General features: G+C 37.0%; 1 protein-coding gene across 1 annotated transcript in view; it reads left to right on the top strand.

The window, feature by feature from the left end:
* si:ch211-79k12.1 (uncharacterized protein LOC568891 homolog) overlaps window positions 1-14,372 on the top strand; it is a 32,407-nt gene that overhangs the window by 11,474 nt on the left and 6,561 nt on the right. Inside the window, exons 6-7 of the mRNA XM_057834163.1 lie at window positions 10,863-11,004; window positions 13,667-13,808. Of these exons, the coding sequence (XP_057690146.1) occupies window positions 10,863-11,004; window positions 13,667-13,808 (284 nt within the window). The remainder of the gene's footprint in view (window positions 1-10,862; window positions 11,005-13,666; window positions 13,809-14,372) is intronic.

The following is a 14,372-nucleotide window of genomic DNA, read 5'->3' on the forward strand; positions in this document are numbered from 1 at the left end:
TAAAAAATTAATTTAAAAAAATCTGGCTGATATCCCGAGACGGTTCCACTTCTGAGGTACACTACACTACCCCAAGACTCGAACTAAAGTACTCTGATAAAATTCTGATGTATCATTTTAAAATAAAAGTACTTTGAAAAATGCCCATTTTTGCTGTCATTTCGCCTGATTTCAAAAATTGATTAAAAAAAATCTGGCTGATATCCCGAGACGGTTCCACTTCTGAGGTATACTAGACTACCCCAAGACTCGAACTAAAGTACTCTGATAAAATTCTGATGTATCATTTCAAAATAAAAGTACTTTGAAAATTGTCAATTTTTGCTCTCATTTTGCCTGATTTCAAAAATTGATTAAAAAAAATCTGGCTGATATCCCGAGACGGTTCCACTTCAGAGGTATACTAGACTACCCCAAGACTCGAACTAAAGTACTCTGATAAAATTCTGATGTATCATTTCAAAATAAAAGTACTTTGAAAATTGTCAATTTTTGCTGTCATTTCGCCTGATTTCAAAAATTAATTTAAAAAAATCTGGCTGATATCCCGAGACGATTCCACTTCTGAGATACACTACACTACCCCAAGACTCGAACTAAAGTACTCTGATAAAATTCTGATGTATCATTTCAAAATAAAAGTACTTTGAAAAATGCCTATTTTTGCTGTCATTTCGCCTGATTTCAAAAATTAATTTAAAAAAATCTGGCTGATATCCCGAGACGGTTCCACTTCTGAGGTACACTACACTACCCCAAGACTCGAACTAAAGTACTCTGATAAAATTCTGATGTATCATTTTAAAATAAAAGTACTTTGAAAATTGTCAATTTTTGCTCTCATTTCGCCTGATTTCAAAAATTGATTAAAAAAAATCTGGCTGATATCCCGAGACGGTTCCACTTCTGAGGTATACTAGACTACCCCAAGACTCGAACTAAAGTACTCTGATAAAATTCTGATGTATCATTTCAAAATAAAAGTACTTTGAAAATTGCTTATTTTGGCTGTCATTTCGCCTGATTTCAAAAATTAATAAAAAAAATCTGGCTGATATCCCGAGACGATTCCACTTCTGAGGTATACTACACTACCCCAAGACTCGAACTAAAGTACTCTGATAAAATTCTGATGTATCATTTCAAAATAAAAGTACTTTGAAAATTGTCAATTTTTGCTGTCATTTCGCCTGATTTCAAAAATTAATTAAAAAAAATCTGGCTGATATCCCGAGACAATTCCACTTCTGAGATACACTACACTACCCCAAGACTCGAACTAAAGTACTCTGATAAAATTCTGATGTATCATTTTAAAATAAAAGTACTTTGAAAATTGTCAATTTTTGCTCTCATTTCGCCTGATTTCAAAAATTGATTAAAAAAAATCTGGCTGATATTCCGAGACGGTTCCACTTCTGAGGTATACTAGACTACCCCAAGACTCGAACTAAAGTACTCTGATAAAATTCTGATGTATCATTTCAAAATAAAAGTACTTTGAAAATTGTCAATTTTTGCTGTCATTTCGCCTGATTTCAAAAATTAATTTAAAAAAATCTGCCTGATATCCCGAGACGGTTCCACTTCAGAGGTATACTAGACTACCCCAAGACTCGAACTAAAGTACTCTGATAAAATTCTGATGTATCATTTCAAAATAAAAGTACTTTGAAAAATGCCTATTTTTGCTGTCATTTCGCCTGATTTCAAAAATTAATTCAAAAAAATCTGGCTGATATCCCGAGACGGTTCCACTTCTGAGGTACACTACACTACCCCAAGACTCGAACTAAAGTACTCTGATAAAATTCTGATGTATCATTTTAAAATAAAAGTACTTTGAAAAATGCCCATTTTTGCTGTCATTTCGCCTGATTTCAAAAATTGATTAAAAAAAATCTGCCTGATATCCCGAGACGGTTCCACTTCTGAGGTATACTAGACTACCCCAAGACTCGAACTAAAGTACTCTGATAAAATTCTGATGTATCATTTCAAAATAAAAGTACTTTGAAAATTGTCAATTTTTGCTCTCATTTCGCCTGATTTCAAAAATTAATAAACAAAAATCTGGCTGATATCCCGAGACGGTTCCACTTCTGAGGTATACTACACTACCCAAAGACTCGAACTAAAGTATTCTGATAAAATTCTGATGTATCATTTAAAAATAAAAGTACTTTGAAAATTGCACATTTTTGCTTGTCATTTCGCATGATTTCAAAAATTAATTCAAAAAAATCTGCCTGATATCCCGGGACGGTTCCACTTCTGGAGTATACTAGACAACCCCAAGACTTGAACTAAAGTACTCTGATAAAATTCTGATGTATCATTTCAAAATCATATCTGCCTCATAGTTCTGAGAACAAGGTTCAAGTCATGGCTCCGGCCTTGCTGTATGACACTTCTAAAACACAGGATTGGTGAAAAGGTGTCTCCTTGTCCAGTAGGAGTGAAATCCTCCACCCACTGCGGTCCTTTGTGGAATTAGTTTGGTGACCGCTGATCTAAAGTCAGTGCGCCGAAGTCAGTGCGCCGCCAGCGGTGGCCACAGCCACCCCTATAAATTGGTTGGCCACCCCACTGGCCACCCCGCTTGCCAGTATATCGTTGAATTGTTGTCGCATCAGTTATGCATTTCATCCCAAATGAATGCTTTTATTTTGTTTTGTTAAATGTGGGGCTGTCATATTTATCGTGTTAATGGGCGGTAATTAATTTAATTAATCACGTGAAAATACTGTATTTATCGCAATTAACGCATTTACGGTAGGACTCATTCAAGCATTGCCGCAAACACCCTACAATGGCGCCGTTTTACTTATATACAGAGAAAAGAGGCAGTGTCAAGTGAGTGGAGTAGATACAAGCATTCATTGGGGCCGTGCGTTTAATTGCCAAAAGCTTAGTCATCTCTCCCACAGCAACTATAAATATTGTGGGAAGCAACGTGGGGAAGAATGACAGGAGTTGATCTTTTTCTTACGCAGAGAAGATATAGCATTTGCAGGCACCACACACAGTCATGGTTGCACCACTTCCCATCATGCATTTGGGCAGGACAGTTAAGTCGCTACAGTAACATTTACTGAAAGCTCAACAAATACACTAGATGGCAATATTTAGTCACAATATACAAACTCACATTTATCCTTTAAGAATTACAAGTCTTTCTACCTGTGGATCCCTTTCACAGAAATAATGTTCATAATGTTAATGCCATCTGGTGGATTTATTGTTATAATAAAAAAATACAGTACTTATGTACAGTATGTTGAATGTATATACAGTGGGAAGAACAAGTATTTGATACACTGCCAATGGGTTTTCCCATTGACTGTGTATTAAATACTTGTTCTCCCCACTGTAGCCGTCTTGTCTTATCTTTCCATTTCAACAATAGTAATAAAAAAATAAATAGGAGTAATAACAATTTTCAACAGAAAAATATGGCATATTTTAGAGGTGGTTTGAATTGCGATTAATTATTTTTTAAGCTGTGATTAACTCAATTAAAAATTTTAATCGTTTGACAGCCCTAGTTAAATGTACACCTTATGCCTAATATATACATAACACAATAAAACAGAATTGTTGTGGAACTTAAAATGTTGACTGGCCAGTTATGGACAATGCACATTAAATCATTAGTAGCATCAAATATTACACAATACACCAAAGTATATCAGTAGCCGTGTCCTTAAGTCTTTCTGATAGTTTTCTCCTGACCTTTGTACTGCAATAATATAATGAAAACCTGAAATTATGGCTTTTAGTTTTGGCCACCCCAAGATTTTAAGTGGCCCCATCTGGCCACCCCTATCAAAAATTTCTGGAGGCGCCACTGTCTAAAGTCCCTTTTGAAAAGCGAGGACACTATAATTTGCATACTTTGTATGTTATCCGAGTGTGTGTATCACACATAACATAAAAATACATGAATTCCAGTGGTGAATGATATGTTCTGATTTTTAATTTAAAAGCCTCAAATATAAAAGACAGCAATTTATGCATATATCCTTGTCTAAAGTTCCCACCCAACATAACATGACACCCAATGATGTTTTTATTTTGACTGCTCTTTGATCCAGGGGGATGGCTTCAATAAGTGGTACCATTAACAGCGCCTAGGAACGAATGAACAGGAGTTGAAAATTGCCAAAAGGAAACAATTATTATGCATTATATGTTGTGCATAAGCATGCTTTTTATGTGTCATTGATATATATATATATATATATATATATATATATATATATATATATATATATATATATATATATATATATATATATATATATATATATATATATGTATGTATATATATTCATTGGATCTATCAAAGAACAGTCAAAATAAAAACATCATTGGGTGTCATGTTATGTTGGGTGGGAAGTTTAGACAAGGATGAATTCATAAATTGCTGTCTTTTATATGTGACACTTTTAAATTAAAATTCAAAACATCATTTACAACTAGGGGTGAAAGTGGGCCAGAACGGTCATGAACACAGTTCCGGTATAAGATTCAGGGCCAGAACGCAGTTCTGGTATTAAATTCAGGGCCGGAATGCTGTTCTGGTACACTCTGCTTTGATTCCGAAAATATGACGGCAACTGTCAAAACGCTATGTAAAAAAAAAAAAAAAAAAAAAAATGCTAAGCTGCCACACATGCCAAGAAGAAAACAATCTACCAACATCAGATTTACATACACAAGTGTTAACAACAAGCATAATAAAGTGCTTGTGTAGCGTAATTCGTTTCCACCAATATTTATAATTTGTTTTATTCCGCGGACGGCATGGAGGTTTCCCCAGCTCCTGTAGTTATCCGAGTCTGACGATGATGAGTCACGTCAATGTGAAAATGCACGCAGCAAAGCAAAACGGCTGTACTCATTTATCCGTTCAATTGGCTGACATACTGACATGTTATCAGCAGAGGTAGTTAGCTCTGATTGGTACAAATGTGCATGTTTTCTGGAACAGCAATTAAAAAATAAAAAAAATAAAAAGTCGTTGAATTGATGCGACAAAAAAAAGGCAATGCAACATAAAATGGATCAAATCTTTAAGAGCAACGAAAGAGTTGAGGAGGCTTATTTATCATATTTAGTTTTATTTGCTCTGATGGGGAGGTACAGAACATCTTAGCTGTCAATGTGCCCTTTGGACTTATATTTGTTCTTTTATTTTAGGCTACTGATTCATTTATTCATTCATTCATTTCATTATGATTTAAAAAAGTCAATGTTCAAACTATATTTAATTTCACTCTGCATAATATAAGTCATTTGTACTTATTTTTCTGAATGTATGTTACTTATATCTTTATTATCATTTAAAAATAAGTATTTGTTTATATTGACTTCAATTTTAATGTTTCCTATGTTCTTTACTAGTTAAAATTGAGATTTGGCATTTAGTATGTGAGGAAATAACGGAAAATAAAAATTAGAAGATGAAGGTTGGGGTTTTAGCTGTTTTTGTTAACTTTTATTTTGCATATCATTGAAAAAATACAATTTTGAATGAAAATCAGTTTTTGTATGTGTTATACAAATAACTGTGCTAAAACAGTTTTCTTTGCATTTCAGTAGTTTAAGAGGTTTGACACCCCCCCCCCCCCCCCAAAAAAAAATAAAATAAAATAAAATAAAATGAAAGAAAAAAATTAAATAAAATTTCTGGCTCCGTAGCGACCTTCACGTCGGGGAGTTCCAGCAAGAAATTCTAGCCACTTTCACCCTTGTTTACAACTGTAATATCATGTTTTTTTTTTTTTTTTTTTAATTCATTCATCCTCTTTGCTGGTTATCCTTACGAGGGCTGCCAGGGTGATGGAGCCTTTGTCAGTTCACCATTAACAGTAAGAAAGGTATACCCTGAACTTGCACTATTAAACAAACATACGTACAATTTGGAGTGTTCAATTTGCCTTACATGTTTGTTTTTAGGATCGTGCAAGGAAACCGTAGAGGGCCATAAAAAACAACACACACACGGATAACATAGAAAGTATGCAAACTGTAATGTCCTCGCTTTTCAAAAGGGACTTTAGATCAGCGGTCACCAAACTAATTCCACAAAGGACCGCAGTGGGTGGAGGATTTCACTCCTACTGTACAAGGAGACACCTTTTCACCAATCCTGTATTTTAGAAGTGTCATACAGCAAGGCCGGAGCCATGACTTGAACCAACCCTTGTTCTCAGAACTATGAGGCAGATATGATTTTGAAATGATACATCAGAATTTTATCAGAGTACTTTAGTTCGAGTCTTGGGGTAGTCTAGTATACCTCTGAAGTGGAACCGTCTCGGGATATCAGCCAGATTTTTTTAAATCAATTTTTGAAATCAGGCGAAATGACAGCCAAAATAAGCAATTTTCAAAGTACTTTTATTTTGAAATGATACATCAGAATTTTATCAGAGTACTTTAGTTCGAGTCTTGGGGTAGGGTAGTGTACCTCAGAAGTGGAACCGTCTCGGGATATCAGCCAGATTTTTTTAAATTAATTTTTTAAATCAGGCGAAATGACAGCCAAAATAAGCAATTTTCAAAGTACTTTTATTTTGAAATGATACATCAGAATTTTATCAGAGTACTTTAGTTCGAGTCTTGGGGTAGTCTAGTATACCTCTGAAGTGGAACCGTCTCGGGATATCAGCCAGATTTTTTTTAATCAAATTTTGAAATCAGGCGAAATGACAGCCAAAATAAGCAATTTTCAAAGTACTTTTATTTTGAAATGATACATCAGAATTTTATCAGAGTACTTTAGTTCGAGTCTTGGGGTAGTCTAGTATACCTCTGAAGTGGAACCGTCTCGGGATATCAGGCAGATTTTTTTAAATTAATTTTTGAAATCAGGCGAAATGACAGCAAAAATTGACAATTTTCAAAGTACTTTTATTTTGAAATGATACATCAGAATTTTATCAGAGTACTTTAGTTCGAGTCTTGGGGTAGTCTAGTATACCTCAGAAGTGGAACCGTCTCGGGATATCAGCCAGATTTTTTTTAATCAATTTTTGAAATCAGGCGAAATGAGAGCAAAAATTGACAATTTTCAAAGTACTTTTATTTTAAAATGATACATCAGAATTTTATCAGAGTACTTTAGTTCGAGTCTTGGGGTAGTGTAGTGTACCTCAGAAGTGGAACCGTCTCGGGATATCAGCCAGATTTTTTTTAATTAATTTTTGAAATCAGGCGAAATGACAGCAAAAATTGACAATTTTCAAAGTACTTTTATTTTGAAATGATACATCAGAATTTTATCAGAGTACTTTAGTTCGAGTCTTGGGGTAGTCTAGTATACCTCTGAAGTGGAACCGTCTCGGGATATCAGCCAGATTTTTTTTAATCAATTTTTGAAATCAGGCGAAATGACAGCAAAAATGGGCATTTTTCAAAGTACTTTTATTTTAAAATGATACATCAGAATTTTATCAGAGTACTTTAGTTCGAGTCTTGGGGTAGGGTAGTGTACCTCAGAAGTGGAACCGTCTCGGGATATCAGCCAGATTTTTTTTAATTAATTTTTTAAATCAGGCGAAATGACAGCAAAAATTGGCAATTTTCAAAGTACTTTTATTTTGAAATGATACATCAGAATTTTATCAGAGTACTTTAGTTCGAGTCTTGGGGTACTCTAGTATACCTCAGAAGTGGAACCGTCCCGGGATATCAGCCAGATTTTTTTTAATCAATTTTTGAAATCAGGCGAAATGACAGCGGAAATGGGCAGCCACCGCGTTCCATTATGAATACAGCAAGTTGCACCATTAGGAAGCCAGCGCGTTGCATTACCGTAATGCACACAATGATCCAAATGAGGGGTGGCTAGCTTGACTTCGTTTTAACGAGTGGAGGGTGGCTTGACCGCAGTTTGCAGTGCGGCAGAGTACTATCTGCCGCAGCCTGTGTCTTTTCACTGCGGTTTTATTTCCCATCAGCAAAACTAAATATGTCGCTAACAAACATTAAACTTTAAGGGTTAAAGACATTAGCCAGACTGAGGAAAATCAGGTCAAATAAACGTATCTGGAAACATTATAATGGCGACATGCAGATGTACGGCAACCAGCACGCTCCATTTCTATGTATCAACCCAGTTTGTTAAGGATTGCGCAATCAGAGGTGAGGCTTTACTCGTTGCTGCCGCACCTCTCGTTTCATTTCTTTATTTGAACAGGAAATAGGCAAATTCAGCGATTTTGACTATAAAAAATGTTTGAAATGAGTCATAAATAAAGAGCAATGGACAAATATTAATATAAATTTGATGCTATAATTCTTTTTTTGTCATGATAACAGGTGAGGCTCTGCCTCACCTGCCTCCCCTGACCGCACGTCACTGATAACCCCACTTTACTGCACACATGAACAAGGCCAGACAAGCCATTGCATCATTTTTCTCTTTTCTGTTTATTTGCTTTTTAAGGTTTCACTCCTATGCAAGGTTTTATTCCAATCAATCCAACGGCGTAATGTGAATGATGGCGTGTGTGCTTACTTGCTAGTATTCAGTACCTGCCAGCGTCCTTGCTTCCTGTCAGTGTGAGTGACAGCTTTGCGGCACTGACTGTCAGTCCCGCGGTCAAGGAAGCGACGGGGAGGAGTGTTTGGGTGTGTTCTCGTGTGTATATGTATGAATACACGTTATCTGTGTGGTGGATTTAGGGCAGGCAGCGAAGCGCCATCCCAGCATCCCGTTTTGACAGACAGCAAATTCATGTGCGCAGCAGCCCGGCGGTAATGACAGCAGGACACAGACACAATCGGGGCCGCTCGCTTTGCCAACCTTCAGATTTGCATACAAAATGCTGCTTTGGCCAAACCTGGTCTGTTTTTGAGGGGTTGGGCGGGTGGAATCCTCTTAATTCTGATCCATTCAAATTGAAATGGTCTTTCTTGGCAGGTGCTGCAGCTCCCAGGGGCCAAATCATTTGCATGGTGTAATGTCTTTTTTGGGGGTTGTTTTGTTGCTCCTTAGCGCCACCTCCGCGTTTGTTTACCAGCTTATTTGTTTCGAGCGCCGTCTCGTAATAGTGATGCTATTTCGGTGTCAGAATTCATCCGTTGCTCCCTTGTCGTCTCATTACGCCTCGTGTCGCCCGTGTATGTTGTTGTTACTGTTGCCTCGCTCTCTGCAGGCGGCGTTATCTAGGTTATTGACTTATGTCAATGTGTGCATATAGTGTTTGTTTTTTTTGTTTTGTTTTTTTACTTAGACTTAATTTCTCGCAGTAATGCTAGTCTCTGAACTATGTTGTTCTGAATTAGGAGTATTTACTGGTGCCGTGGTTTCAAATATCCAGAGTTGGTGCAAATGAATGAAATCCAGAAACATTTTCACGTTATTCAAATGTGCGTTTATGTGCCAGCTTCACAGTAAAATTAAACTGGTAGTGACAAACACTTCAAGCAAGCCCACTGTACCTCTTATTTGGAGAACTGCGCAGGAGTACTGTGAAAACAAGCGCTAGATAGGTAGATAAATGCAATGCATATATTTTCTTTTTCAAAGCTATACGGGGGGACTCATTTAACTCGTTGGCTGCCATTGACAGTGGTAGACCATAGGAGAAGTTTGACGTTTGGAGCAGGGGGGGCACAACATTTTAATGACCCCGAAACGCAGTGTCACCAATAAAATTAACTTACAAGAATATTTATAATAATAAGTTGACAATGAGCGTTTTTTGTTTCCCATCATTCTTGAGGGGAATTCTAAAACAGGCTGCCTAGGCAATACTTTTCGCCAAGATCGTCATCCATTGAATATGGTACGCCCGCCGGTGTCGTGCCAATGTAGTTACCCCAATCAAAAATTGTATCCCCTGGGCGGAGCCATGTGGAGGTAGATTTGTGTATTTTATTATTCAATAAAAAAATTGCTTCAATCAACATATATATTTTCAACCAAAAAAAAAAAGTCATTTCAATCAAAAAAAAAGTATTTGAATGCAAAAATAAATTTGAAACTCAAAAAAATGCATGTGAAAGCTATTTTTCTTTGATTTTTTTTTTTTTTTTTTTTTTTGATTGAATGAAGTAACTTTTTTGATTGGAGTAATGTTGATTTGTGTTTGGGCTACATTTTGGCTAGAACACTTTTGTCTTTATTATTCAATCAAAAAATAAGATGCTTCACAAAATATATAGATATTTTCCAAAAGAAAACTCACTTCAATTAAAAAAAAAAAAAAAAATTAATAATTGAAAAAGTTTTTGAATGCGAAAAATATTTGAGATTGAAAAATGGATTTGAACACTTCATTTTTTTGGGAAAAAGTTTTCCCTGATTGAAGCAATGCTGTTTGTGTTTGGGCCATATTATGGGTAGGAAATTTGTGTCTAAATCATTCAATCCCCCCAAAAAGTTGCTTCAATAAAAAAAAAAAAACATATTTTCAATCAAAGAAAAAAAATATTTGAAAAATAAACTTGCCCTCCCCTATTTTTTTTTTTTTTTTTTTTTATGTGAAGGAAATGAACATCGAAGTTGCTGATCTGTTCGAAAAATAATTTTGACCCATTATTAAAAAAATGTTTTTTGTTCATTTCATTCATTTTTGCTGCAGTTTTATTGCTTTACAACTTTTATATATATAAGAAAGTAAATTTCATGCAATGACACTTTTCGGCCACCATGGGGGGCCTGGCCACCCTTAAAATCCGCTTATGTGTTAGACATCCAATCCATTTTGACTGGGAGAGATTGGCAGCAAATGATCACAGGCAGTGAGTTAAATACTATGAATTAACACAAAAATCAGCATTGTTTGGGGCCAACTTTTTCTTCAACTCTAAGTTAACTCAACTAACTTCAACTCAAATTTCAGGATAGTGACTGGATGGTGCCCTCGGCCATTATGACACTGAAGAAAGTGACAACCACGGACACTGGCGTGTACACGTGCTATGTGGAACATCCCACCATGTTGCTCAATAAAATGCGGAATATTAGCCTGGTTGTGCTGCCTGGTAAGAAAAACTCACAACGGTACATCAACAACGCTATTGGGGGTATGAAAGTGAAATCTCTTCCTGTTTACACAATAAGAGGAAAAGGAGTTCTGTGTCATTACCTTATGTACCCAATGTGGTCAATCGCAAGCCAGTCGCATCAATTCATCCATTGCCAAGTTTCCTCACAACTGTGAACAAAAACATCTATTTGTAATCTGTTTTCAGTTCAAAACAGTGTGGCGTGAATGGTCCCTGAGATGCTCCCTTTCTGCCTTCTCCTGAGGGATGAAGAGCTTTATTCCGTATGAGGGTAATGAAATGTGAAAGTCGTCCGAGTCGCTTCAATTAGAAACCCGGGCGGTCTTGACGGCCGCTGTCCCGTGTGACTGACGCTTTGTCTTTGTCCCAATGGGCAAACTGTCTTATTTTTCACCAAACGCTAATAGTCAAGCCCCGCCATTAATTTCATTACAACATTCCCGGCTAATCCAATTAGGACGCCTCATCTGTCTCCATCATCTTTATCAGTGACCTGTGAGAGGACTGTAGCATTTGGATATGCTGCCCTTTTTAAAACGTTGTCCTCTATCACCCAGTAAAAGTGTCATTAAGCTACTGTGCGTTATTTATTATGGGGGAGATCGTACGACTCCAGCAATTGACTCCCAGGTCGCCGTCGTGCCAAAGTGTCTCCGCTTGCATCCCCTGGAGCGCATCTGCTAATTAAACAGGAAATCACTTGGGGATGCTGATAATGATTTTTCATCCTTGAAGGACCCTGAAATGTCGCATGTTGCCACTTGTGCTGGAAAACCGCCAGGTACACGGTAAAAATGAAACCTCAGCGAAAATTCTTGGTGGTGATTAAACAGGCGTACAAAGTGTTTTGGGTTGGACAAAAAAGTCCTAGTATGAATATACTGTATAATGATGTTGTAATCTTGTAGTATAGTGACAAGGTCAATGCAGAAACTTTGACATAACATGTAATCACATAAGCTGGTGATTTTTGTAAAATATTACAAAAATTACAATAAGTACAATATAATCTCGCCTACATATCCAGTGTTATGAAAAAGTATCTGAACCTTTATTAATTTCTCACATTTCTGCGTATGAATTTCTCACATTTCTGCTTAAAATCTGAAAATATAAGATCTGATCTTTGTCGAAATCACAAAGATGAAAATACAGTGTCTGCTTTACCTAAAACCACCCAAACATTTATAGGTTTTCATATTTTAATGAGGATAGCATGCAAGCAATGGCAGAAGGGGGAAAATAAGTAAGCGAGCCCCCTGCCTAACGAGACTTAAAGAGCAATTGAAACCAAATTTTACCAAACATTTTAATTTTATCATTGTCTGATGTACATCATGGCTCGGTCAAAAGAGCTGTCTGAAGACCTGCGATCAAGGATTGTTGATTTGTATAAAGCTGGGAAAGGATACAAAACCATCTCTAAAAGTCTGGATGTTCATCAATCGACAGTCAGAGAAGTTGTCTACAAATGGAGAGAGTTTGGCACTGTTGCTTCTCTCCCACAGAGTGGCCATCCACCAAAGATGACGCCAAGAGTTCAGCGCAGAATACTCAGAGAGGTAAAGAAAGAATCGTAGAGTGTCTGCTAAAGACATGCAGAAATCACTGGCACAGGCCAATATCTCTTTGCACACATAAACTTTATGTAAAGGTAAAACTATGGCCAAGAATGGTGTTCATGGGAGGACTTCACGGAGGAAGCCACTGCTATCAAAAAAAAAAAAACAAAAACAAAACATTGTTGCTTGTTTAATGTTGGCTAAAAGGAACTTGGACACTCCACAGAAGTTTTGGCAAACTATTTTGTGGACCGATGAAACCAAAGTGGGTGTTTTTGGGGGTAACACACAACACCACGTGTGGAGGAAAAATGGAACAGCTCACCAACATCAACACCTCATCCCCATCGTGAAGCATGGTTGAGGGAGCATCATGATTTGGGGCTGTTTGCTGCCTCAGGGCCTGGACAACTTGCTATCTTTAATGGAAGAATGAATTCAAAGGTTTATCAGTATGTTTCACAGGAAAACCTGAGGCCGTCTGTCAGACAGTTGAAGCTAAATAGAGGATGGATGCTGCAACAAGACAATGATCCAAAACACAGAAGTATATCAACAGAAGATAAAATACATGTTCTGGAGTGGCCAAGTCAAATTTTAGACTTGAAGCCCATTGAAATGCTGTGGCATGACCTAAAGACAGCGATTCATGCCAGATATCCCAGGAAGCTGTTTTGTAGAGAAGAAGGGGATTAGTCCTGATCGATGTGCCAGACTGATCCGCAGCTACAGGAATCATCTGGTTGAAGTCCTTTCTGCTAAAGGGGGGGCCACAAAATATTAAATGTGACGGTTCACTTACTTATTTTTCCTCCTTCTGTCATTGTTTACATACTAACCTCATTGAAATATGAAAACCTATAAATGTTTGGGTGGTTTTAGTTAAAGCAGACACTGATTTTATTCTGTGTGATTTTGACAAAGATCAGATCACATTTGATGTTGATTTTTGCAGAAATGTGTGAAATTCCAAAAGGTTCAGATACTTTTTCATTCTTCTGTAAAATCAAAATACAAAATAATGATTTTAAAAAAATAAATAAATAAAGTTCACAATATTTGCCTTTGATCCACAGAGAACGTCAGTTGGTTTGAGACTGACACTGGCCGTCTTGTTCTGATGACCTTGATGATCGCGACCTTCGTTCTCTCAGTGCTCATTGCAATGTTGAGCGTGTGCATTTACCGCAGGAAAAAGCAAGCCAAGACAACACCCATGTAAGGATTAAGATTATTGCCTTATTTAATCTTGTTTATATATCTGTCAGTTTATTTGTCTAAACGTTTCTTTCATAACATGACAACACTGTCCTCAGAGTCCCATATTTAAACCGCCTGCAGGTAGGTCTCAAGCTCTCGCTTACTTTCTTCTTCTTCTTCTTGGAGAGGACACTAACCAAAGTTGGTACTCCTTATTGTTATTTGTGGACAGATCAGAATTTATTGGTTGATTTTTTTCTTTTATCCAAGACAATTGCTTTAGGTTGTTTTAATTACCTAAACCATACTGTGATTTGGCGAAGACTTGCGCCTTCGTCAGGGAGTCACTGGTGTTGGTGTGACGCGTCTTTATCAGCTGATGGATGAAGGTGTGACTCACCTGTCAGATTGACAGGCGAGTCACGCCCTCTGCTGACCATTCACTCTTCCAAGATGCTAGTCCAGGTAGTAGAGTGCATGTACGCCCGCTCGTCCCTGTTGATGGTCCTCGGGCCCCGCCTGCGGATCTCAAAACAACTCAAAAAAACTTGCCACAGAACTCACAAACATAAAAGTACAGAA

This window comes from Corythoichthys intestinalis, chromosome 4 (assembly GCF_030265065.1).
Source record: "Corythoichthys intestinalis isolate RoL2023-P3 chromosome 4, ASM3026506v1, whole genome shotgun sequence".
Taxonomy (NCBI): Eukaryota; Metazoa; Chordata; class Actinopteri; order Syngnathiformes; family Syngnathidae; genus Corythoichthys; species Corythoichthys intestinalis.